The sequence below is a fragment of the Diaphorina citri genome, unplaced genomic scaffold (genome assembly GCF_000475195.1).
Source record: "Diaphorina citri unplaced genomic scaffold, Diaci psyllid genome assembly version 1.1 scaffold23, whole genome shotgun sequence".
NCBI lineage: Eukaryota > Metazoa > Arthropoda > Insecta > Hemiptera > Psyllidae > Diaphorina > Diaphorina citri.
In genome coordinates this window covers 122,665-146,160 of record NW_007377461.1, presented here as the reverse complement: position 1 = coordinate 146,160, position 23,496 = coordinate 122,665, and the positions used below count along the sequence as shown (strand labels likewise).

General features: G+C 36.4%; 2 protein-coding genes and 1 long non-coding RNA gene across 4 annotated transcripts in view; all 3 read right to left on the bottom strand.

The window, feature by feature from the left end:
- LOC113467557 overlaps positions 1-6,349 on the bottom strand; it is a 22,205-nt gene extending 15,856 nt beyond the window's left edge. The window contains exon 1 of one of the 2 annotated variants that reach the window (XR_003391596.1): positions 5,942-6,349. This is a non-coding gene — a long non-coding RNA (uncharacterized LOC113467557). The remainder of the gene's footprint in view (positions 1-5,941) is intronic. The other variant, XR_003391595.1, reaches the window with a different exon arrangement.
- Positions 6,350-7,169: 820 nt separating this feature from the next.
- On the bottom strand, positions 7,170-10,884 carry LOC113467484 (myotubularin-related protein 13-like). The gene is made up of 8 exons (XM_026823694.1): positions 10,869-10,884; positions 10,460-10,557; positions 10,301-10,367; positions 9,968-10,103; positions 8,720-8,855; positions 8,174-8,359; positions 7,821-7,949; positions 7,170-7,184 (listed from the first exon to the last, which is right to left on the bottom strand). The coding sequence occupies exons 1-8, from the start codon at positions 10,882-10,884 to the stop codon at positions 7,170-7,172; spliced, it is 783 nt and encodes a 260-aa protein (XP_026679495.1).
- Positions 10,885-12,553: 1,669 nt separating this feature from the next.
- LOC113467541 lies at positions 12,554-17,478 on the bottom strand. The gene is made up of 2 exons (XM_026823772.1): positions 17,188-17,478; positions 12,554-12,780 (listed from the first exon to the last, which is right to left on the bottom strand). The coding sequence occupies exons 1-2, from the start codon at positions 17,453-17,455 to the stop codon at positions 12,554-12,556; spliced, it is 495 nt and encodes a 164-aa protein (XP_026679573.1). The 5' UTR covers positions 17,456-17,478.
- Positions 17,479-23,496: the final 6,018 nt, after the last annotated feature.

The window sequence follows — 23,496 nt, the reverse complement described above, 5'->3', positions numbered from 1 at the left end:
TTTATATAACGAGTTATATGTTCGTGCGGTTTTTTTTTTGGGGGGGGGGGGCGTTTGAAATCAGCATTGGATCAGTAATCAGTTGATTGGTCACAAAAAGATATTTTTGGCTGATGTGGATTATTGTTTCTTTCATATTATTATTATTATGTTAAGGCGGTCTCTTCCTGATCCCTGATGTGCCGCGTCCATTTTAGTTTAGGACTATTGCACTGCCTGTTTCTTTCATAAGCCCGACCGTAAAAGAGGTTTGTATAATAATTATCATTCAGCTTTGTAATTTGTATCAATATCAAGTTATTACTAAAATAGGTAAGAAGAGAATAAGTCTTCACTTGACTAAATAAACGAATTTATTGATGGAAAAGAGTCAACATCTCATGATGCCATCCTCAGGACTAAATTGAAAAATTGTATTGAAAGAAAAATATAAACAAACCAATATAAACACATGACAGTACATACCTCATATGTTTATATTGGTTTGTTTATATTTTTCTTTCATTACAATTTTTCAATTTAGTCCTGAGGATGGCATCATGAGATGTTGAAACATGTTGACTCTTTTCCATCAATAAATTCGTTTATTTTTTAGTCAAGTGAAGACTTATTCTCTTCTTATTTTAGTATTAATTAGTACTTGACATGGTATCCCGTTTTCAAAGTTTATAATATCAAGTTATTAACAATATCTATATATAATATTATCAACCATCACTAAGTAGGTACATGAGTTACAAAGTTCTACAGTGGTACGAAGCAGTGGCGCCTCGGGCGAACTTTATCGCAAACAGATAAAGTTCGTTCTCGAAACGGCTGGCTTTCTCCTTTAATTTCTAACTTCGACTTCACTTCATTCACTCAATTAACTGGGTATAACTTACTTAGGTAGCTTACTATACCTATACGTTTATGTACAATATGTTGTACAATGTACATACCTGCCTGTTGCCTGTCGATCTCTGAGTTGATTCTAAAGCATACCGACCTTTTTCATGTTTTTGAGTTTTTCACACAAAAGTCACAAAACACAAGTGCGTGAAAGATCGAAGATCGATTTTCTTGAGATCGATTGTTTAGGTGAGATCGATCTGATGGATCGATTTTTAGCCTTCTGATTCGAATCGATTCAAAAGATCAATCTTTTATTCGAGATCGAACATCACTAGCTCGGGCGAACTTTATCGCAAACAGATAAAGTTCGTTCTCGAAACGGCTGGCTTTCTCCTATCCTGTCCTTAATTTCTAACTTCGACTTCACTTCATTCACTCAATCAACTGGGTATAACTTACTTATATGTAGCTTACTATACCTAGGTTTATGTACAATATGTTGTACAATGTACATACCTGCCTGTTGCCTGTCGATCTCTGAGTTGATTCTAAAACATAGCGACGCAACTTGTCATGTTGATTCTAAATTTAGCACAAACATAGCCACAGGTAGGTTGGAATTTGGACCAAGTTCAAGGTGAACCGAATCCATGCAAGTCAATCCAGTGATATCTACAGACAAGGTCAAACCGAGATAGCCTCTGGGCCTGGAGTGTGGGGGTTCGTATCCGAACAGAATTTAGATTTGTTTCCACTTTTTCTTTCTACCTCTTCAATTTTCTCCTACACATTTTTTTTTTTTTTAAATCATCACAGTCGAACTTGTCTAAAGAGAAAACCTGTATAAAAGGAAATACAATCGTGGCCCCTTCATTTTATAAAAAACTGTAGGTAATTGGGAAACCTGGATAAGTTAGAAAAATAATTTTTCTAGGGAAATTCCCTCGGGTTTGACTGTACCTGTCTGAATAGATACAGAAATTTATGATTATGGATGATATTATTTTCATTTGAAGACCCCTCGGGAAAAAAGATGGGAGTCCAATTTTCAAAAAAATGAGTTAGATACGTTGCATAGTACTTCCCCCCCAAAACTATCGATTTTTGAAGTCAGAAATGCGAAAAACAATGAGGGTACAGAGCTAGAACGATTTGAAAATATCATACACACGGAAAGAAAGATGAATGTCGCAGAGTCACAGCAAGAAAGATGAGAGTCCAAGATCCCAGTTTCCACGTGATTTAAGCTTTCTCTGTTGTTTTAACTTGTCGGTTCTAATAAATTTCAGTTGTAATTAGTGCGTGCCAAAAGTCAGTTCTACGGCTACGGGCGGTTTGTGGTAATATTATTAAAATAATTTAATATTATTCAATGCTTAAGGTAGGAAAAACCACATACCTACTTTGTTTTTTCATTTTTTATAAGTTTTAACAGCAAAAAAGATGAATGTCCAGTTTCACCCCTGGACTCTCATCTTTATTGATGTTTTTTGTTTGACCTTTGAATACAATTTTAATTTTTAAATTTTCCCTACAAGTGCTTATGTTTCAATTCACCATAGGATATATGCTCAACAATATTTTCCACCGATTAGCGAAAAAAAAAATTAAAATCCCAAGTGTTAGCATTTAGTAATAGCGTTTCAAAGTTTAAAACGCGATTTTCTCGAAATGAGAAAAGGTGGACTCCCATCTTTTTTCCCGTGGGGTCTTCAACTCCAAGCGCCTACATGCAAAAATTGGTAAAAGGCGATGCGCCATGTCGATCAACGACGACAAACCTCAGTACAGCGCTTTGCTGATTACCTCAGAGCCCGTTCCCAGTTTTGGGGGAAGAAATCGTATATCTCTCTTCCCTCTCTCTCTCTCTCTCTCTCTCTCTCTCTCTCTCTCTCTCTCTCTCTCTACTCTCTCTCTCTCTCTCTCTCTCTCTCTCGTATCTCAGATATGAAGAGGTTGCTGAGTTGCTAACTTTATATCTCTGTATGTAATATACATATCTCTCTGTATGTGTATGTGTATGTATCTCTGTATGTAATATACATGTTATAGGTAGGTACATATTTATCTACCTTTATCTTGGTTCATTGTAACTGGAATATTTTGCGTCGCAGATTTTTAAACCACATTTTTTAACCGCACACAGGCAACTTTAACTATACATATCTTTTGTCTTTACGTACGTACAGGGTTCGTCCACACTATGTTGATTGAAGGGGTCGAACTGCATGCAGATTGATATTAGAAACTCATATAAAGTTATATACACAGGCAACTTTAACTATACATAACTTTTGTCTTTACGTACGTACAGGGTTCGTCCACACTATGTTGATTGAAGGGGTCGAACTGCATGTAGATTGATATTGGAAACTCATACATATAAGTTTTTTTTTTTTTTTGGAAACCCATAGGTAGGTATAAGGATTTTCCCCTCTTTAGGAGGGTTGCTCTGGAGGGAACTGTAACTTGCTAGAGTCTTATCCTCCCGAAAGCGGAGAAATAAGGAAGACAGGATAGGAGAAAGCCAGCCGTTCCGCGAGCGAATCTTATCTGTTGAGGATGAAATCCGCCCCGTGCGGGGAATAGGGAATAGAATTCGTCACTATTGGTAGTCGATCAGCAGTCCCTTGAGTTATATGAATTTACTAGTGGTTGGCCCGTCCTTTGTACGGGATCAGCGTGGCATAAGAGTCATAACTTTGAGGTGCTGCCGTTTTGAGTCGGGATGGAATATGACAAATTTAAATAGCCTATGTCTCCCTCAGTACTCTTCTCAACAACCACAAAAAATTTCATCAAAATCGGTCAAGCCGTTTTTTCGTGAAAAGAGGACAACAAAAGGTCCATCAGAGTAACAGCGTAACAGACAGACATACATGTATCTACATGGTTCTGTGTATGCAATATGCAACAATTTAGTCGAATTCCGCGTTATTTTCATAGTATAACTTCTCGCTGTTTCTTATTTTCAAAAAATGTTAATTCTTTTTCTACGTTTCTATTGAAAATTAAAAAGGTTCTCAAATTTTATTTATTAATTATTAAATATTAAGACGATCGCCAACTACACAGGACACTAGGACTATAAGTATGTATGTGTACCTACTACGTTCTATTTTCTCAGAAACCTAATCATCAAACTAATCAAATATCATCTTTGGGAAAAACCTCCTTACATCTTGAAAGATGAACCGGGGGATTTTGCAAGCCTTATAACATGCGATCCAAGACTGATCATCTGACCAATTAAATTGAAGTACTTGAACCAATCAGCTTGAAGTATATGAACCTGGTAGGTATACCTAGTGCTTCAACTACCTGGTCGAAATTTTCCCTGGGAAATTCCGTCGAGTATATTTAATATTTCCCGATCTTATTCACCACAAAATAGATTAACTGGGTCAGTATACAGAGAACAGAGGACACTATTTTTAAATCTTTTTTAAAATATCGGAATGTTTGTTTTAAATTGACGAGTTGATGTTTGGCACTAACATTTAATTATTAAGACATATGGAACATAGAAGATACATACAGGGTGATTGAAAAGTGACGGTACCGAGTTTTACAGGGTGGTTATTCATTATACTGAGACAATAAATATGTACCTACAGGTACGTATGTATATAGCTATACAGTCAAGACGTTCAGGTTCAGTAGGTACAGTGTGGAATGTGGTCAAACTTGTAACTTTGATCAATGAATTCAGAGGACAAAAAATAAAAGGGTCATTAAAAGTATTTAGAAAATTCTCTGCCTCAGCTGGTCTTCTGTAATTGAACCTGCGGTCTTCTGTTATCTGGACGCTCAGTTTAGCCTCACTACTATTATTAAAGGATTAGTAGAAAAATTGATATTTTTATCAACTCATAAAAAGCCAAGTACCTACTTGTATTTTCATTTTAAAAAAAAAAAAAAACTATTTATCTAGGTACCTAACTTAGGTACTCCACGTAAGGGCACCTATTTAGTAGCTAGGTACAAGACAGTTATAAGTAGGTAATAAATTATTACCTACTCCTAATACCTACCTAGATTATTTCACCAACAATAGGTAGGTAATTTAGATATACCTACAGTAAGTAGGTATTAATCCAAGTAAGCCAACAAACTTGAAAAGAAAACTCGTTTTTAGATTTTTGAACATTATAGGAAGAGAATAGTGATAGGTTTTTATTTTCTTTTTAGATAATTAATAATTTATTTCGTTTCTTTATTCACCATCTCAACACACATCATTATTCGGTAAAAATTATCTACGTTTCGCAGTTTCGCTATTACTAAAGTTTAAACTTCTTTATAGGTACTTGTACTATTAGGGATATCTACATCATAAATATGTGTACCTACGTATACTCGTATACCAAGCTAGGTAGGTAAGTGAGTAGGTATAAGCATTCATAACTATACTACACTTGAGTACAAAAAAATTCAGGACATCATCTCTTTACTTAGACAGCTATTTTCATATCAAATGTCAATCAATGCATGTTTTTTTTTTTTCTTCTTCTTCTTCTTCTTCTTCTTCTTCGGTGGTGGGGATAAACAAATTGAAGACTTTTTGGTAGTGGGGATAGAAAATGGGCCTTGAAATAAATTTCAAATTTTACCGCCAAAAGTTATGAACTCTACTAATGTGAAACAAGAAGGGATGTATGAGTATATGGAAGACAATTATCATGATAAAAGTTCATGATGACCATAAAAAGGTTTCAAAACCTTTTCAAGACCATCAGAAAAGGCTTCAAGACTAAAGGGATGAAACCATGAAACCCAACATTGTCCCCAAATTTCTACCTTCGAGTGTATTTTCTTTACTAAAAGGTTATCAGAATTTTTTCATTTCTTCACTTTCTTTTTAACGTCACTAGGTTTTTCAATCAATGTTACATTAGAATGAATAGTTAGATACCTACTACATACCTATACCTTGGTAGGTAGGTATTAGGTGGCGAAAATAATAGCTTTTTTTTCACCCTGACCTTTTCCGAACTAAAATATTTCACTAGTGATAAGAAAAGGTTTTAAGCACTCGTCGAAAAAGAAAGATTTTTTTCATTTCTTTATTATTTTATATTGTATTATTTTTTTAGTAGGTACTTACCTATACCTAGGGACTAAAACGTGATTTTTTTTACGAATTACGATTTGGTAACTAAAAAGGCGCTCAACTCACGTATGTTATAGAAAATTATCTGACGGAGTCAGACACTCGAAAGCACCAAACTCGGTCCTAATATTTCAGTCGTATTTCAGCAACTGATTAGACATGACTTGTGTTCGAAGACACGCGTTTTAAGTTGCCAATCTTCTGCATACCTAAGTACCTACTAAATAGGTATGTACCTTCATACCTATTTAGTACCTCTAGTTGACACCTGCTTGAGGTTATTCAAACCACTAGGCGAGTGGTCCCTAAACTTTTTTTTTACAGGTTTGGAAAAGGTAACTGTAACTGCTAAGGTCTTATCGTAGGTACTGAAAGCGAAGTGAGAAGGAAGACAAGGATGGGAGAAAGCTAGCTTCTCGGAGAGCGAACCTTATCTGTCTAGGATAAAATCCGCCCCGGGCGGGAATCGAACCCACCAAGTAGTGGTTACAATATACAAGGCAGACGAGTAGACGAGCTACCCTCCAAGCTAGCTTGGCTGACTTCCTGACCTTTCTTTTTTTATTGCTGAAAAAAGTTGGCTCAATAATTATGGCCAGCCTAGTTAGCTTAGTTGGTAGTGCGTCTGCCTCGTAAGCGCTAGGCCGCGGGTTCGATTCCCGCCCGGGGCGGATTTTATAGATAATGTTCGTTCTCGGAACGGCTGGCTTTCCTCCTATCCTGTCTTCCTTCTCTCTTCGATTTCGGGACGATAAGACTATGTTCGTTCTCGGAACGGCTGGCTTTCTCCTATCCTGTCTTCCTTCTCTCTTCGATTTCGGGACGATAAGACCATAGAAGTTACAGTTCCCTCTGTCAAACCTCTTAAAAAAAAAAAAAATCAATAATTATGTATTTTTAAACTACCTTAGATTACGTTACCATTCTCCTACTAATGCAGAAAAAAAAACACACATTTTCCCCCGCGGGGCACAATTTCCCCTAGGTTGGTAACCGCAGCACTAAGCTAATTGGCAAGGTACGTACTCACACATTTGTGTTTGAAGATAGGTAATAAAGATAACGAGTTTAGAGGTAAGAGAGACAGGGCTTTTAACGTCACAAGCCACGAGTAGGTACCTATTCAGCCTATAATTTGGTGAGGTAACTAATTAATAGGTACTCGGTAGGTATCTCTACCTATCTCCTACCTTCCTTCCTTCCTATCTGCCTACCTACCTTTCTAGAGGCTAATCAACTGTACAGTACAAAATAAATAAAGAAAATATTAACGGTAACTGAATAGTAATTGTGAACAAAAAATATATACGTATCCTCGTGAGGTTTCATGAGTAGCTACTTTAATAATCGAGTAGTGACCTGTGGCGGCATTAGCAGTGTAAAAAGATTGACGTTGCTAATAGTAAAGGAGGCAGTTAGTAATGCTGTGATACCCACTAAAGTTGTGAAGAACCTCTCTGCTTTACCACGAAGAATTCATGATTAGATTTGATTTCCATTACTGAAGCACTGACGAAGATAGGTAGAATATAGGTAACCAACTGCAAGGACCAATCAAAAGTCTTAAAACCCAGCGGCGATAGCTCGTTGAATGCAACCGTTCCCTAAGGATCACTGAAGTTAAGCAACGTTGGGCGTGGTTAATACAAGTGTCTATTAGTCTTTTTTTCCATGCTATTTGGCAGAGGCATTCTCTACCATCCAACCCTTGGAGCTCAATTACCCATTTTGTGGCTGGGATCATACTTATCTCTTTTTTTAACTATATCAACTGTACAGTACAAAATAAATAAAGAAAATATTAACGGTAACTGAATAGTAATTGTGAACAAAAAATATATACGTATAGATTTATGAAGGAACGAATTCTTACCGTGAGAGAGTCTGTGGTAGGCAGTTCTAATTTATCCCACAGCATTTTCCATTTCTGTGGCAGTAGTCCCAGCTCACTCTCCAGTCTATGAATTTCTTCCAGGACATAGGAGAATGCATCTGGTATGCTCTGATCTACATTGAACCACCTAAATAAAGAAAAAATAAATACTCATTAAATTCTGGGCCCAAGAGAGCCTGTAAGATACTGAGGTCTACTAAAGTACTTACTTACTTTCCGTGTTCTCTTCTTTCCCTTCAAATCTTTCTTCCCCAGAAGTATGAGAAGTTTGATACTAAACTACTAGTAAGTACTAGTTAAAATTCAATTTGGGGTATACAAACACTTCATACCTGATGTACAGCGTCCAAGAACTGGAGGAAGGTTGGCGTGAATCCTGAAGCCGGTGAGTGAACGTTGAGATTACTTCGGTGACTAAACCGGTGACCAAACGCGATCCATTCCTTCTCAACTAGAACACGAAACCCTTCCAACGTACGATAGTATGGATCCAGACATAGTTGTGCTAGGGACGATAGCTGGGGGAGAAAAATTTTCAAAGAAAAAGGATTATTTATTATTGATCATTCATTGTAAATTTACATTCCAATCATCTCATCTGGGAAGCTTATTAACTTATTATAAACTCAGGAGCAGATTTCTGTATTCTAGAAAAAGGATAAAATACCATGCCTCGGGATTGAACCCAAGTCTTCCTATTTACCAGAAGAGTGAATTGACCACTACGTCATCAGGTTCCTTAATTATGGACCTTCATAAAAGTACAGTGTTCAGTACCAAAGGACACAAAATAGTGGTTTGGAGGAAGAGCGGAAACCCCTCCTATTAAAAGAAAAAAAATTAATAAAAAAAATAAGCACAGGGCCGGTTATACTCACTTGGCACGTTATGTCCCATCCATCTTCCAGGCACAGCATCACAGAACTTCCCTGAACATCCAACAAGTCTACGACCGCCCCTGATAGTTGCATAATGTTCTGGATTTGTTGAAGCCACTGCGAACTCTCGATTTGTCTGAAATTAAACAGACAGGGATGGATCATCATTATTATTATATTAATTTGAAGAAGTTTGATAGAGGGAACTGTAACAAAGCAGTCTGGGAAATCAGAGAGAGGACAGCTAACTTGGGATAATCACAATTTATAATGAAATAAACTGAAGTCGATTCGTATTCTTTTAGTTTCTTTTAACATAACTCTCGTTTGCCTGATTTTCACGAAAGTTGCAAGAATGTTATGTGAGCTATGAAGTAGTCTCTACATAGTACTTAATACTTACTTTAGGAAGGTACTTAAACTTACTTTAGGAAGGTACTTAATACTTACTTTAGGAAGGTACTTAATACTTACTTTAGGAAGGTACTTAAACTTACTTTAGGAAGGTACTTAACCTCTAAAGACCCAATATCCAAAATTTTGGACATTGGACATATCAGCCTACAAAACGAAAAAGACATTGGACCTTTAGAGGTTAATACTTACTTTAGGAAGGTACAACAAGTCTACGACCGCCCCTGATAGTTGCATAATGTTCTGGATTTGTTGAAGCCACTGCGAACTCTCGATTTGTCTGAAATTAAACAAACAGGGATGGATCATCATTATTATTATATTTATTTGAAGAAGTTTGATAGAGGGAACTGTAACAAAGCAGTCTGGGAAATCAGAGAGAGGACAGCCAACTTGGGAAAATCACAATTTATAATGGAATAAACTGAAGTCGATTCGTATTGTTTTAGTTTCTTTTAACATAACTCTCGTTTGCCCGATTTTCACGAAAGTTGCAAGAATGTTATGTGAGCTATGAAGTAGTCTCTACATAGTACTTAATACTTACTTTAGGAAGGTACTTAAACTTACTTTAGGAAGGTACTTAACCTCTAAAGACCCAATATCCAAAATTTTGGACATTGGACATATCAGCCTACAAAACCAAAAAGACATTGGGCCTTTAGAGGGAGGACAGCTAACTTGGGAAAATCACAATTTATAATGGAATAAACTGAAGTCGATTCGTATTGTTTTAGTTTCTTTTAACATAACTCTCGTTTGCCCGATTTTCACGAAAGTTGCAAGAATGTTATGTGAGCTATGAAGTAGTCTCTGCTTGGTACTTATACTTACTTTAGGAAGGTCTGGTCAGGTTCTGCATTAGTTCGGCTGGGTATACAGGCACGCATTAGTTTCTTGAACGCAGCCTTGGTGTGCCGAATATCAGCATATTCCACAGGGATATAATCTGTTTTCAGTATGGAGTCTGGTTTCATACCCTTCATCTGTGCTTTCTCTCCCAGGATATATAGGACGGCGCGGTGAAATGTCTGCACCTGAAATAATGAAATTCATAATGAAAGACGTGGTAAACATTGGAGACAAATATTGCGTGACTGGGTGATTATGATTACCCATACTCAGACCTCAGACCGTCCGACAGACCTTGGTCCAGTATGGAGTCTGGTTTCATACCCTTCATCTGTGCTTTCTCTCCCAGGATGTATAGGACGGCGCGGTGAAATGTCTGCACCTGAAATGGTGAAATTCATAATGAAAGACGTGGTATAAAAATTGGAGACAAATATTGCGTGACTGGCTGATTATGATTACTCATACTCAGACCTCAGACCGTCCGACAGACCTTGGTTGTCTGGTTTCATACCCTTCATCTGTGCTTTCTCTCCCAGGATGTATAGGACGGCGCGGTGAAATGTCTGCACCTGAAATAGTGAAATTCATAATGAAAGACGTGGTAGAAATTGGAGACAAATATTGCGTGACTGGGTGATTATGATTACTCATACTCAGACCTCAGACCGTCCGACAGACCTTGGTCTGAAGCTTTTCTTGCTACATCCGACTGTGTGTCAGAACTAGGACGCTGGAGTTAAAGAGAGACTATTAAATTTTTTCCATTTTAGCTTAAACTTACTTAACTTTATATCTCAGTATGTAATATACATATCTCTCTGTATGTGTATGTATCTCTGTATGTAATATACATGTTGTAGGTAGGTACATATTTATCTACCTTTATCTTGGTTCATTGTAACTGGAATATTTTGCGTCGCAGATTTTTAAACCACATTTTTTAACCGCACACAGGCAACTTTAACTATACATATCTTTTGTCTTTACGTACGTACAGGGTTCGTCCACACTATGTTGATTGAAGGGGTCGAACTGCATGTAGATTGATATTGGAAACTCATATACCTAAAGTTTTTTTTTTTTTTTTTTTTTTTTTTTTGGAAACCCCCAGTATTGAAAACTTATATTCCTAAATTTTTTTTTTTTTTTTTTTTTTTTTTCTGGAAACCCATAGGTAGGTATAAGGATTTTCCCCTCTTTTAGAGGGTTGCTATAGAGGGAACTGTAACTTGCTAAAGTCTTATCCTCCCGAAAGCGGAGAAATAAGAAAGACAGGATAGGAGAAAGCCAGCCGTTCCGCGAGCGAACCTTATCTGTTGAGGATGAAATCCGCCCCGTGTGGGGAATTGGGAATCGAATTTGTCACTATTGGTAGTCGATCAGCAGTCCCTTGGGTTATATGAATTTACTAGTGGTTGACCCGTCCTTTGTGCGGGATCAGCGTGGCATAAGAGTCATAACTTTGAGGTGCTGCCGTTTTGAGTCGGGATGGAATATGACAAATTTAAATAGCCCATGTCACCCTCAGTACCTACTCTTCTCAACAACCACAAAAAATTTCATCAAAATCGGCCGAGCCGTTTTTTCGTGAAAAGAGAACAACAAAAGTTCCATCAGAGTAACAGCGCCGTAACAGACAGACATACATGTACATGTTTCTGTGTATGCAATATGCAACAATTTAGTCAATTTTCGCGTTATTTTCATAGTATAACTTCTCGCAGTTTATTTTCAAAAAATGTTATATCTTTTTCTACGTTTCTATTGAAAATTAAAAAGGTTCTCTAATTTTATTTATTAAGAAAGATTAAGAAGATCGCCAACTACACAGGACACTAGGACTATAAGTATGTACGAGTATGTAATATTCAATAATGATCGTATCATTCGCATCTAGGAGCTTGATGATTTTTTATTATCCCAATCATAACTAATGAAATTATTGTATTACCTAATGCAATTACTATTACAAATAGATAGGTACGAGTAATTGTAATTTCTAGTCTGTACCTACTACGTTCTATTTGCTCAGAAACCTAATCATCAAATTAATTAATTTGCTTAGACATCTCCTATTTTACGCTGTTTTAATATTTTACGCTATTTTCAGAGCAGCTGTGGCGTGCGTCGGCGTGATCGTGTTTACGTGTCATGTCAGATTGTTTTTGGCATGTTTGACCTCAGATTTGGATTTTTCCCAACTTTTTACATAGGAATTGACCATTTATTTATAATTTTTACCCATTTGCAACTCCTCCATTAGTTTAGTGAACTGTAGACTTAACTCAGAAGACAAAAATTGTGCAAAACCGTTCTGCTTTACCACAACAAAAACTGTGAAAAAACTCTCAGCTTTACCACACCAAATTTGTGAAAAAGCTTTCTGCTTTACCAAAGAGATTCCATGATTTGATAATAATTTCATTAAATTTGATTAGATATTAGTATTAAGTATTATATGTAGGTATTAGCTTTAACATTGTTGACATACATATTTGTATAAATAAAGCTAACAGTTCATTCATTCATTAATTTAATTAATAAGAAAGAAAAACCGTGTTCCACTCACCCCATGGTAGACATAGGTTTGCTGAACGGGTTGGAGCGACGAGAATTCTCCGGTGTCAGCGTGTTGTCTTCCGCCGCCAATAGCAGCGAGTTAATACTGAGACTAGAATCTGACATGCCCCAGCCACAACTCTGACGTAACTGAGCAAGCGGTGTGAGGGACACTAGGATGGAGAGGTAGCGCTCCTGTTCCATTGAGGAAGTGGTTTCGGAATTTGAAACACCTGGGGGAGCAAAGGAAAAACGTTTTACCTTCTAACTTCCAAGGGATCTTCTTCTTCTTCTTCTTCTTTACCTTTTCCCACTCAAGTGGGGTCGGCGAATGGCCTGTGATGCTTTCATGGTTAAATAATGTTTATAAAGAGGACAAAACTTATGTAAATAAATAATAGTAAATAATAAATAAATTCAAGAAAACACTTCTTGGGGTTCCTATAATCCCTCAATTGGGGCTCCTTCTACATATTATTGTTAGGTATCTAGTCTCAAATATTGTTTAATCTTGAATGGTGTTTGATCCGAACATTCTGAACTGATTTGTTTCTAAAAACTGAAAAGACTGCTGGTACCTATCTGGGCAGGATAAACAAGGAATGTTTTATCTTAAAAAAGCTCATGCATTATTACGCAATTCTCCCATTTCTTCTTCGGTCTGCCTCTTGCTCTGCGTCCTGTCACTTCTATTCTGCTCACTTTCTTTCCAATATAATCTTTATCCCTTCTCATCACATGACCATACCATTGCCATACCATTGGAGGGAGTTACCATCTAACTTCCAAGGGGTAAGCATTAAAATTTCGAAAATTCTGAATTACCTTTGTGCAATTTTTTTCTTCCCCTCTCTTTTTCTCTTCCTTTCTATTTTCTTTGCACTTCCTTTTCCTCCTTCTATATCTTTTCTTTCTTTCTTCTTCTAAGTCTTGTCCTTATTTACTTCTTTAATATTCTGTCATGATATCCCGACCCTCGGACTAGAAGACTCTTGTTTATCCCATGTTATTCATTTTGCATGCTACCTAACCCTATGCTCTTCTGATCGAGACGATTGAATGAGTAACATCGTTTATTTCGAGTCATTTTGAAATAATAATAAATAGTGCTTAAATCAGTCTAATATATTAGAACTGGATATTTTTGGAAAGTGCTTTTTCTAAGTTTTTTTATTGTGTAATTGGTTTTTTAATACCTTTTGTAATTAAAAAGTATTTACAGTTTAAAAAAAAAAATAATAAATTAGTGATGTTATCAATTAATCAGTGTTCAATACATTCATCATAGCAGAGGAACCGGAGTCGGGAGTACCTAGGTCTCGCATCTATAGGGTGCAAGATAAATTGTGAGTCAGTATAGTACTTCTTCCTGTGGTATCTGTTAATGAAGTGTAGCTAGAATTTTCATCTGTTCTATACATCAAAATTATCTGTGTGGTGATTGATTTATTCATTGATTAGAGAAGACGCACGCCGATTTTTACAACCAGTGGCGGATATCGAAAGTGGTGATAGCAGAGACGGAGAGTTGGTAAGGTAATTGGTGAGGTAGTACATGTTTGGTGCGGACTTTCCATGTTTAGAGAGGGAGTGAATAAACTCTTATTATCATGTTCAGATCTCCTCCTCCTTCTCCTCGAAGTACAAGGAAAGTAGAGGATAAGAGACAAGAGAGTGGAAAGAAACAAGATAGAAGTAACAAGGAAATACCCCCCGAGGACGAAGATGAGAATTGGAGTGAAAATGCAGAGTTCTTCGCATCTACCCTTAATACGATTTTTAATTATATAGCCAAACTCCGGAAACATATCGAAGAAACAAAAAACACAAAAAGTGAAATCAAAGTGAATATTGAAAAAATTTCAAACTGTGTGAAAACGATAAAGGATAAGAATCTACTCTCGCTTCTGGAAGGAAACAAATTACCTTTGAAAAGAGGGAATCAGAATGTATGCTGTAAATGTCGAAAGGAAGTGAATAAAGAAGAGGAGGAGACATGTGGGACACAAGTAAGAAACTTAATAGAAGAATACGAGAAGAGCAATGGAGACTTTGATATTATGAGATCTTTATGTGATTTAGAGTGGCCAGAAGACAGCTATGTGAAGTCAGTCATGAAGGTGGGAAATCCATTGATACCAAACCAATCAACTGATACAGTAATCTTTGTAAAGGATAATAAAGCCAAATCTGGGATTCTTGACACAGCGAAGGTAATTCACCCAGACGTTGAAGATATTCTCGAAAACGATCTAACTGCTGGAGAGACAAGTTACGTCGAAAACGTGTCGAAAACCAAAAAAGGGTCTGGAGGAAGGAAGAGACTTTATCTCATCGCAGGAGAAAATGTAAAAGATATTAGGAAAGCATTAGTTGAACTAATTCTGGAACTACAATCTACAAATAGTACGAAGATAGCTGTAGCGGTTGTAGAAGAAGAAAGAAGACAAGTGATCAGGAAGATTCTGGAATTATTAATGAAGAATATGGACATAGAAATAGACTTTTATGTTCCAACGCCACTGTCAGCTCAAACAACAAAAAAGAGAGGAAGACAAACAACCGACACAGAAGTACTAATTGTAAAACCTATAACCATGTCCTACGCAAATATGACGAAAACAATGAGAGGGGTTATCCCAGAAGAAGGGTTTGAGATTAAAAATGTAAGAAAATACAAAGAAGATTCCATGATGATAGTAACGAAGAGAGGGGAAGCAGAAAAACTTAAAAGCGAGATCCTGTCGAGAAAAGGTACGGACTTTTCAATAAACATTCCAAAAGAAGAAAGGACGCTTATGATCACAGGAATAGATGCCCTAGCCGAACAAGAAGACATTGTAAATGGACTGATGAAAGCCTTGAACACAGAAGAACCTTCAGATATTGAAGTAAAGTCTATTAAACCCGAAGTGTAGTTACTGCGATGGGGACGATGACACAGCCGAACATACAATCTTCCAATGCGACAAATGGAGAACACTAAGAACTGACACCGAAAGGATGCTGAATACAACAATCGCACCTGAAAACATAGTTCCACTAATGATAAAAAGCAGTGAAAACTGGAAAATATTAGAAAATATGATCAGAAAGATAATGATGGAAAAAGAAAAGGACGGAAGAGAAAGAGAAAATACACAGAGACAAAGAAGAAACACTAATAACTAAGAAGGAAATATCAAAAGTAACAACCAGAGAGGGGAAGCAGAAAAACTTAAAAGCGAGATCCTGTCGAGAAAAGGTACGGACTTTTCAATAAACATTCCAAAAGAAGAAAGGACACTTATGATCACAGGAATAGATGCCCTAGCCGAACAAGAAGATATTGTAAATGGACTGATGAAAGCCTTGAACACAGAAGAACCTTCAGATATTGAAGTAAAGTCTATTAAACTGGCGAGAAATGGGACACAGATGTCAGAGGTAGTAGTGTCCACAGAGCTATATTACAAACTGATTGAAATCAAAAAAATAAAGATTAACTGGACAATATGTCAAGTGGAAAAAAGAATACGTCTCCCTAGATGTTACAATTGTCTGCGAATGGGTCATATAGCCAAAAATTGCGCTCAAGAAAAAACGGAAGTGACGAGATGCTTTAACTGTATGGAACCAGGTCACATAACACAAGATTGTACAAAAAGGAGCATTTGCCCACAATGTAACAAAGAAGGCCACAGACCAGATACCATGGCATGTCCATCGTTTCGGAAAATAAGGAAGCAAGTAATGAAAAAAATGTAAATCAATATGAAAATTTTACAAATAAACTTAAATAGGAGCAGAAGTGCGACAGAGCTACTGAAGAAAACAATTATTGACCTGGATATCGATGTTTGCCTCATTAGCGAACCAAACATCAATATTGCAACAAATGAAGAATGGCCAGCGTCTGAGGATTTTGGAGCATGCGTATACATAAACAGAAAATTATTTGTCAAGAATCAGGGGAAAAAGAAGAGCTTTGTTTGGATTGAGACAGAAGGTCACATATTTTTCAGTGTGTATATTTCACCGAATAGTGGAATAAATAACTTCTCAGAAATCTTAGATGAGATAACTCTTTCATTTCAAGAAGCAGGAGGGAGGAAAACTGTAGTTGCAGGAGACCTAAATGCAAAAGCACCAGAATGGGGCAATAGATATACTGATGCTCGAGGAAATATGCTCAATGAATGGATGGCAGCTGAAAATCTTATTATGATGAACGACGGAAAAACTCCGACATTTTGTAGAAATCAGCAGTTCTCGTTTTTAGATGTGACCATATGTACCGAACAAGCTGCTAGAACAACAAGAAAATGGAAGGTTCTGGAGGACACGGAATCTTTAAGTGACCATAGATACATATATTTTGAAGTCGGGGAACATATAGAAGACATCAACACTGTAAGTAGACGATGGAATATAAATAAGCTAAATAAAGAAAAGCTGATTAAAACTTTCAATGGGAACAACAAGAAAATGGAAGGTTCTGGAGGACACGGAATCTTTAAGTGACCATAGATACATATATTTTGAAGTCGGGGAACATATAGAGGACATCAACACTGTAAGTAGACGATGGAATATAAACAAGCTAAATAAAGAAAAGCTGATTAAAACTTTCAATGAGGAATGTGTAAATATTAACTCACCTTGTGATCTAATGAGAGTATTAGAATCAGTATGCAACCAATCGATGCCAGAAGCTAAAGTCACCCGGAGAAAAAATGTGTATTGGTGGAACGAGGAAGTCAAAAAAGCCCGACAAAAATGCATAGCAGCTCGAAGAAAATACACGAGAAGAAGACAAATAGACCCAGACTCAGTAATAACAAGGAACCTGCACAACCAATATGCCAGGGCAAGGAAAACATTATAGAACATAATTGAAAAAAGTAAGAAAGATAACTGGAAATCCATATGTGACGAGTTGGAAGAAGATATATGGGGGACAGGATATCAAATCGTTATGAGGAAATTCGCCACCCCAAAACCTGTGATTCCACGAGACCTGAAATTAGAAATCCTAGACACTCTATTCCCCACTCATGAACAAATACAATGGGATGAAATACATGTGGAAGAAAATGAAATAGAATTATTCACGATAGAAGAACTAGTAGAAACCTGTGGGAGGATAAAAAACAAGAAATCACCTGGGATAGATGGAATAGCACCAGAAGTGTTGAAAATACTAATAATGAACAGACCAGATATATTTCTGAAAACATTTAACAAATGTCTCGTGGATGGAATCTTTCCTGCCGAATGGAAAAAAGGGAAAGTTGTGCTCCTGAACAAACCTGGCAAACCGGAAGGCCTTCCCTCGTCATATAGGCCTATATGCCTTCTTAGTACAACAGGGAAAGTAATGGAACATCTGCTGACCATAAAATTGAACAATACCTTAGAGGATGAAAACAGAATATCGCCAAATCAGTATGGATTTCGATTAAAGAAATCAACCACTGATAAATTCATTTTTTTTTTTTTTTTTTTTTTTTTTTGTTTAGGAAAAACTTGCCAGTGGAATATTTAACAACCGAGGAAAAATATTTTACCACCTAAACTTAACGCTACATACTTACATAGTCTATACATATTATATAACTATCCATAATACATTTTTTTATTATGTTACTCCTTAAAATATCTTCTCATTTAGATAGCAATCAATTCTTTACATATATTATTCAAATTTCATGACTTACCGAAATGTACCGATTTCTACATTTCGGTAAGTCATGAAATTTGAATAATATTGTAAAGAATTGATTGCTATCTATAGCTATAGGTACATACATAGGTAATACCTACATATAATTACATACTTATGTAGGTATGCATATTTAGTATCCTGTATTTACATAAAAAAAAAAAAAAAAAAAAAAAAAATCTTTGTTGGGTTTGATATTTTAATTTCCTTTTTTTAAAAAAAAAAAAAAAAAAAAAAAAATGTTATGTAGATGAAAAATTCTTATTCATAGGTGAGAAATATTCGATTGGACAAAGTTCAAGTACCTATGTAGGTATATGTATAGGGGGGGGCCTCGAGGGCCCTCTCCTTTCTCCTTAACTGTAGGCCAGACTCCGAAAATTTGGACCCTCTCCTTGGGTCCTTCTTCCTTAAAAGCGTTCACGTACATATCTATGAATTTCATTAGCTAAGTAGCTACCAATTTACAATAGGTTGAATCAAATTAACCAATTTAAGATGTGCAGTTGTACATCTACCTAGTTGTATTAAATAATCAAAATTGAAGGTCAAATCAAGTTCCAGGTAGGTAATAATTCAGTTCTATATCTACCTACACTATTTACATCATAAATCTAGGTACGAGTAGGTAGGTACCTACCTTGTATATTATATTGTATATTGTACGTATACCTACTTAGATTACCTACTTCAAATCTTTAGCAAAACTAGATATCAACAATGAGACATGATAAATAACTGTCCGCAAATAACCAAGCTAATTGAAAGTAATGGAACATCTGCTGACCATAAAATTGAACAATACCTTAGAGAATGAAAACAGAATATCGCCAAATCAGTATGGATTTCGATTAAAGAAATCAACCACTGACTTAGATTACCTACTTCAAATCTTTAGCAAAACTAGATATCAACAATGAGACATGATAAATAACTGTCCGCAAATAACCAAGCTAATTGTAATTACAATAAATTACACTTGTTTTTCTGATCAATCTTCAATTCTGCATTGTTCCTACCTACCTACCTACCCTACTGGTTATTAATTGGCCAGTGATGTGCAATTATTATAATTGTCATATACTAGGTAATCAGGTAATGCCGTATACTATAATAGGTAGGTAAGTCAGTAGGTAGTAGGTATCCATTGTAATGAACACAGTTTTTTTTTTTTTTATTATTATTTTTTTCATGACAATTACAAGATTACATTGTGACAGCACTATGTACCACTAGTCCACCCAACCCCAAACTTACTTAGGTAGCTTACTATACCTACGTTTATGTACAATATGTTGTACAATGTACATACCTGCCTGTTGCCTGTCGATCTCCGAGTTGATTCTAAAGCATACCAACGCAACTTGTCATGTCGATTCTAAATTTAGCAACAAGCACACACATATAGTCACAGCCATAGTCGAACTTGTCTAAAGAGAAAACCTGGACAAAAGGGGATACAATCGTGGCCCCTTCATTTTATAAATGTAATTGGGAAACCTGAATAAGTTAGAAAAATAATTTTTCTAGGGAAATGCAATTATTGCAATTATATAGGGAAATGCAATTAATGCAATTATTGCATTTCCCTAGCATTCCGAATTAGACAGGTTCCTCTCAGGTTCGACTGTAGGTATACCTATCTGAATAGATACAGAAATTCATGATTATGGATGATATTATTTTCATTTATTTTTCCTCAGGGAAACCCAAAGGTGCATTCTTCTTCGGCGTGATTTGTAATACAGTCATAATGCTGTATAGAAAGTCGACAGTCGACAACGTACATATGTACCTACTAACATACGAGCTAGGTAGGTACCTGAAGTTATTATAGGGAAAAGATGTAGCATCGCAAATTATAAGTATAGGGAAAAGAAGTATCGCCTGTCGGACGGCCTGTGTGGTAGGTACCTACTTACCTAGTACCTAGAATCTAGATACTTTTATAACCTACTGCTTTGACAGTAGGTACCTATGTATACCTACATACCTACTTACCAACTTAATGTCAGATTACCTATGTAAGCTTTGATCCTTCACTTCATTTCAATTAAAAGGTTCCTAATAATAGGTACTTCATTTTCCTCTCTCTCTCTCTCTCTCTCTCTCTCTCTCCCTCTCTCTCTCTCTCTCTCTCTCTACTCTCTCTCTTCTCTCTCTCTCTCTCTCTGGTATCTCAGATATGAAGAGGTTGCTGAGTTGCTAACTTTATATCTCTGTATGTAATATACATATCTCTCTGTATGTGTATGTGTATGTATCTCTGTATGTAATAACATGTTATAGGTAGGTACATATTATATCTACCTTTTTTTATCTTGGTTCATTGTAACTGGAATATTTGCGTCGCAGATTTTATAACACACATTTTTTTAACCGCACACAGGGCAACTTTAACTATACATAGATCTTTTGTCTTTACGTACGTACAGGGTTCGTCCAACACTATGTTGATTGAAGGGGTCGAACTGGCATGTAGATTAGGATATTGGAAACTCATACCTAAAGTTTTTTTTTTTTTTTTTTTTTTTTCTCGGAAACCCATAGGTAGGTAAAGGATTTTTCCCTCTTTTAGAGGGTTGCTATAGAGGGAACTGTACAACTTGCTAAAGTCTTATACCTCCCGAAAGCGGAGAAATAAGAAAGACAGGATAGGGAGAAAGCCAGCCGTTCCGCGAGCGAACCTTATCTGTTAGGGATGAAATCGCCCCGTGGTGGGGAATTGGGAATCGAATTTTGTCACTATTGGTAGTCGATCGTCAGCAGTCCCCTTTGGGTTATATGAATTTTAACTAGTGGTTGGACCCCGTCCTTTGTGCGGGATCAGCCGTGGCTATAAGAGTCATAACTTTGAGGTGCTGCCGTTTTGAGTCGGGATGGAATATGACAAATTTAAATAGCCCCATGGTCACCCTCAGTACCCTACTCTACTAAAAACCAACAAAAGAAATTTCATCAAAATCGGCCAGGCTGGTAGTAGTAAAAACTCGAGGTACTTTGAAAAACGTAAAAAAAGGGGAAGGGGAAAAAAAAAAAAAAAAAGCCAATAAAATGAGAGGTATTCATCCATTAAGTACATATATTACCATCAATGTAACTTGCTTAGACATCTCCTATTTTACGCTGTTTTAATATTTTACGCTATTTTCAGAGCAGCTGTGGCGTGCGTCGGCGTGATCGTGTTTACGTGTCATGTCAGATTGTTTTTGGCATGTATGACAAGGTCATGTTAACACTCATGGCGGTCATTTACCAGTTGTGTTATGAAATTTCGAATGACCTTATAATCTCAGACACAGGGGGATTTCAATTTTAAAAGCACAACTTCTTCACAACTTTTGTGGGTATCACAGCATCACTAAGTGCCTAATTTACTATTAATTTTCGTTTACTCGTATCATCAATATTTTTACACTGGGTAATGATGTCACTGGCTCCTCAATTGTCCTCACAAGACTGAGTGCACCCCGAACTCGAAACGAGTCGAAAAAACTTCGACCTCACCGGGAATCGAACAAGGAACCACCGGAGTGCTAGCCTAATGTGATAGGTACACATTCGGGAACAGAGGTTATTTTTAGGTACCTACCTATTAGGAAAATAACGAAAATGGAATAACATTAGGTTCATCTTTGGGAAAAACCTCCTTACATCTTGAAAGATGAACCGGGGGATTTTGCAAGCCTTATAACATGCGATCCAAGACTGATCATCCGACCAATTAGATTGAAGTATTTGAACCAACCAGCTTGAAGTATACATATATGAACCTGGTAGGTAGGTGCTTCAACCTTCAACTACCTGTTCGAAATTTTCCCTGGGAAATTCCGTCGAGTATCACCATTCACCAATAACCAATTGGAGACGAGCTAGCAAAAGATTTTCGAAATTTTCCTTGTTTGGAAAATTCGTCTGTTTTCCTTATAGGTATTTATAAAATTTCGCAATTTTTTTTAATCGAATTATTCCTTCAGTAAAGGTGTGTCCAAACATAGTCGTCCGGCCGATGGAAGAGGTGAATTTATGTTATCGGAGGCAGTGTTGACGGCTCAGTCGACATCGAGCGATCGACCATCAATCAATTCAATCATTCATGACGGTCATTATGTACGTAGGTAATAGAAAGGAATATTTTTTTTTTCTTCGTGGGTGACCGCAAAAGTTTCATTAATCAATGCATCAATGGACTTTTACGACTTCCTATCCGATTTAGATCAAGGATCTCTTCATCTTCATGAATGAACAAGAAGGTAGGTAGGTACGTAGTAACAGGTATAGTAGTAAAAACTCTAGGTACTCTGATAAACGTAAAAAAAGAGGAAGAAGAAAAAAAAGCCAATAGAATGAGAGGTATTCATCCATTAAGTTGAGAGGTATACTTAGACAGTTGAGTGTTGAGTGCCTGGTACGTTTAACTTGTTAATCTTTATACCTAATGTTTCCTGGAAAAAATAAATCACTCAACATTACCATTAGGAACCTACAGATTACCTACAACAGTACCTACTTACCAAGAAGCAATTATCTTCGCAGGTACCTACTCGTATGTAGGTACATAAGTATCAAAGGAGAAGAAATAGGTACCTATAATAATTGAGCTGTCACAAGAAATAGGTACCTATTACCTACAGGTACAATTTCATTTGCTACCTAATTCCTTTCGTCTCATAAGTTTATCACACCAATTAATGCACCAGAAAAATAGTTAATTCTTAGACAGTTGAGTGTTGAGTGCCTGGTACGTTTAACTTGTTAATCTTTATACCTAATGTTTCCTGGAAAAAATAAATCACTCAACATCACCATTAGGAACCTACAGATTACCTACAGTACCTACTTACCAAGAATCAATTATCTTCGCAGGTACCTATGTAGGTACATAAGTATCAAAGGAGAAGAAATAGGTACCTATAATAATTGAGAAATCACAAGAAATAGGTACCTACCTATTATTACCTACAGGTACAATTTCATTTGCTACCTAATTCCTTTCGTCTCATAAATTTATCACACCAATGCACCAGAAAAATAATTCATTCTTAAAGGGTATTTATAGCTAACAAAGGAGTTCTCAAAAGTACCTAACACTGATTCCTTTATAAGGTCGGTCTGCCTACTTAATATTTTCTTTTTTACTTTCCTTTAAATCAACTTTTTATTAGATTATTCGATTAACTAATTAATAAATAGATTTTATTATTTCAGATTTAAGATTTCCCGATCTTATTCACCACAAAATAGA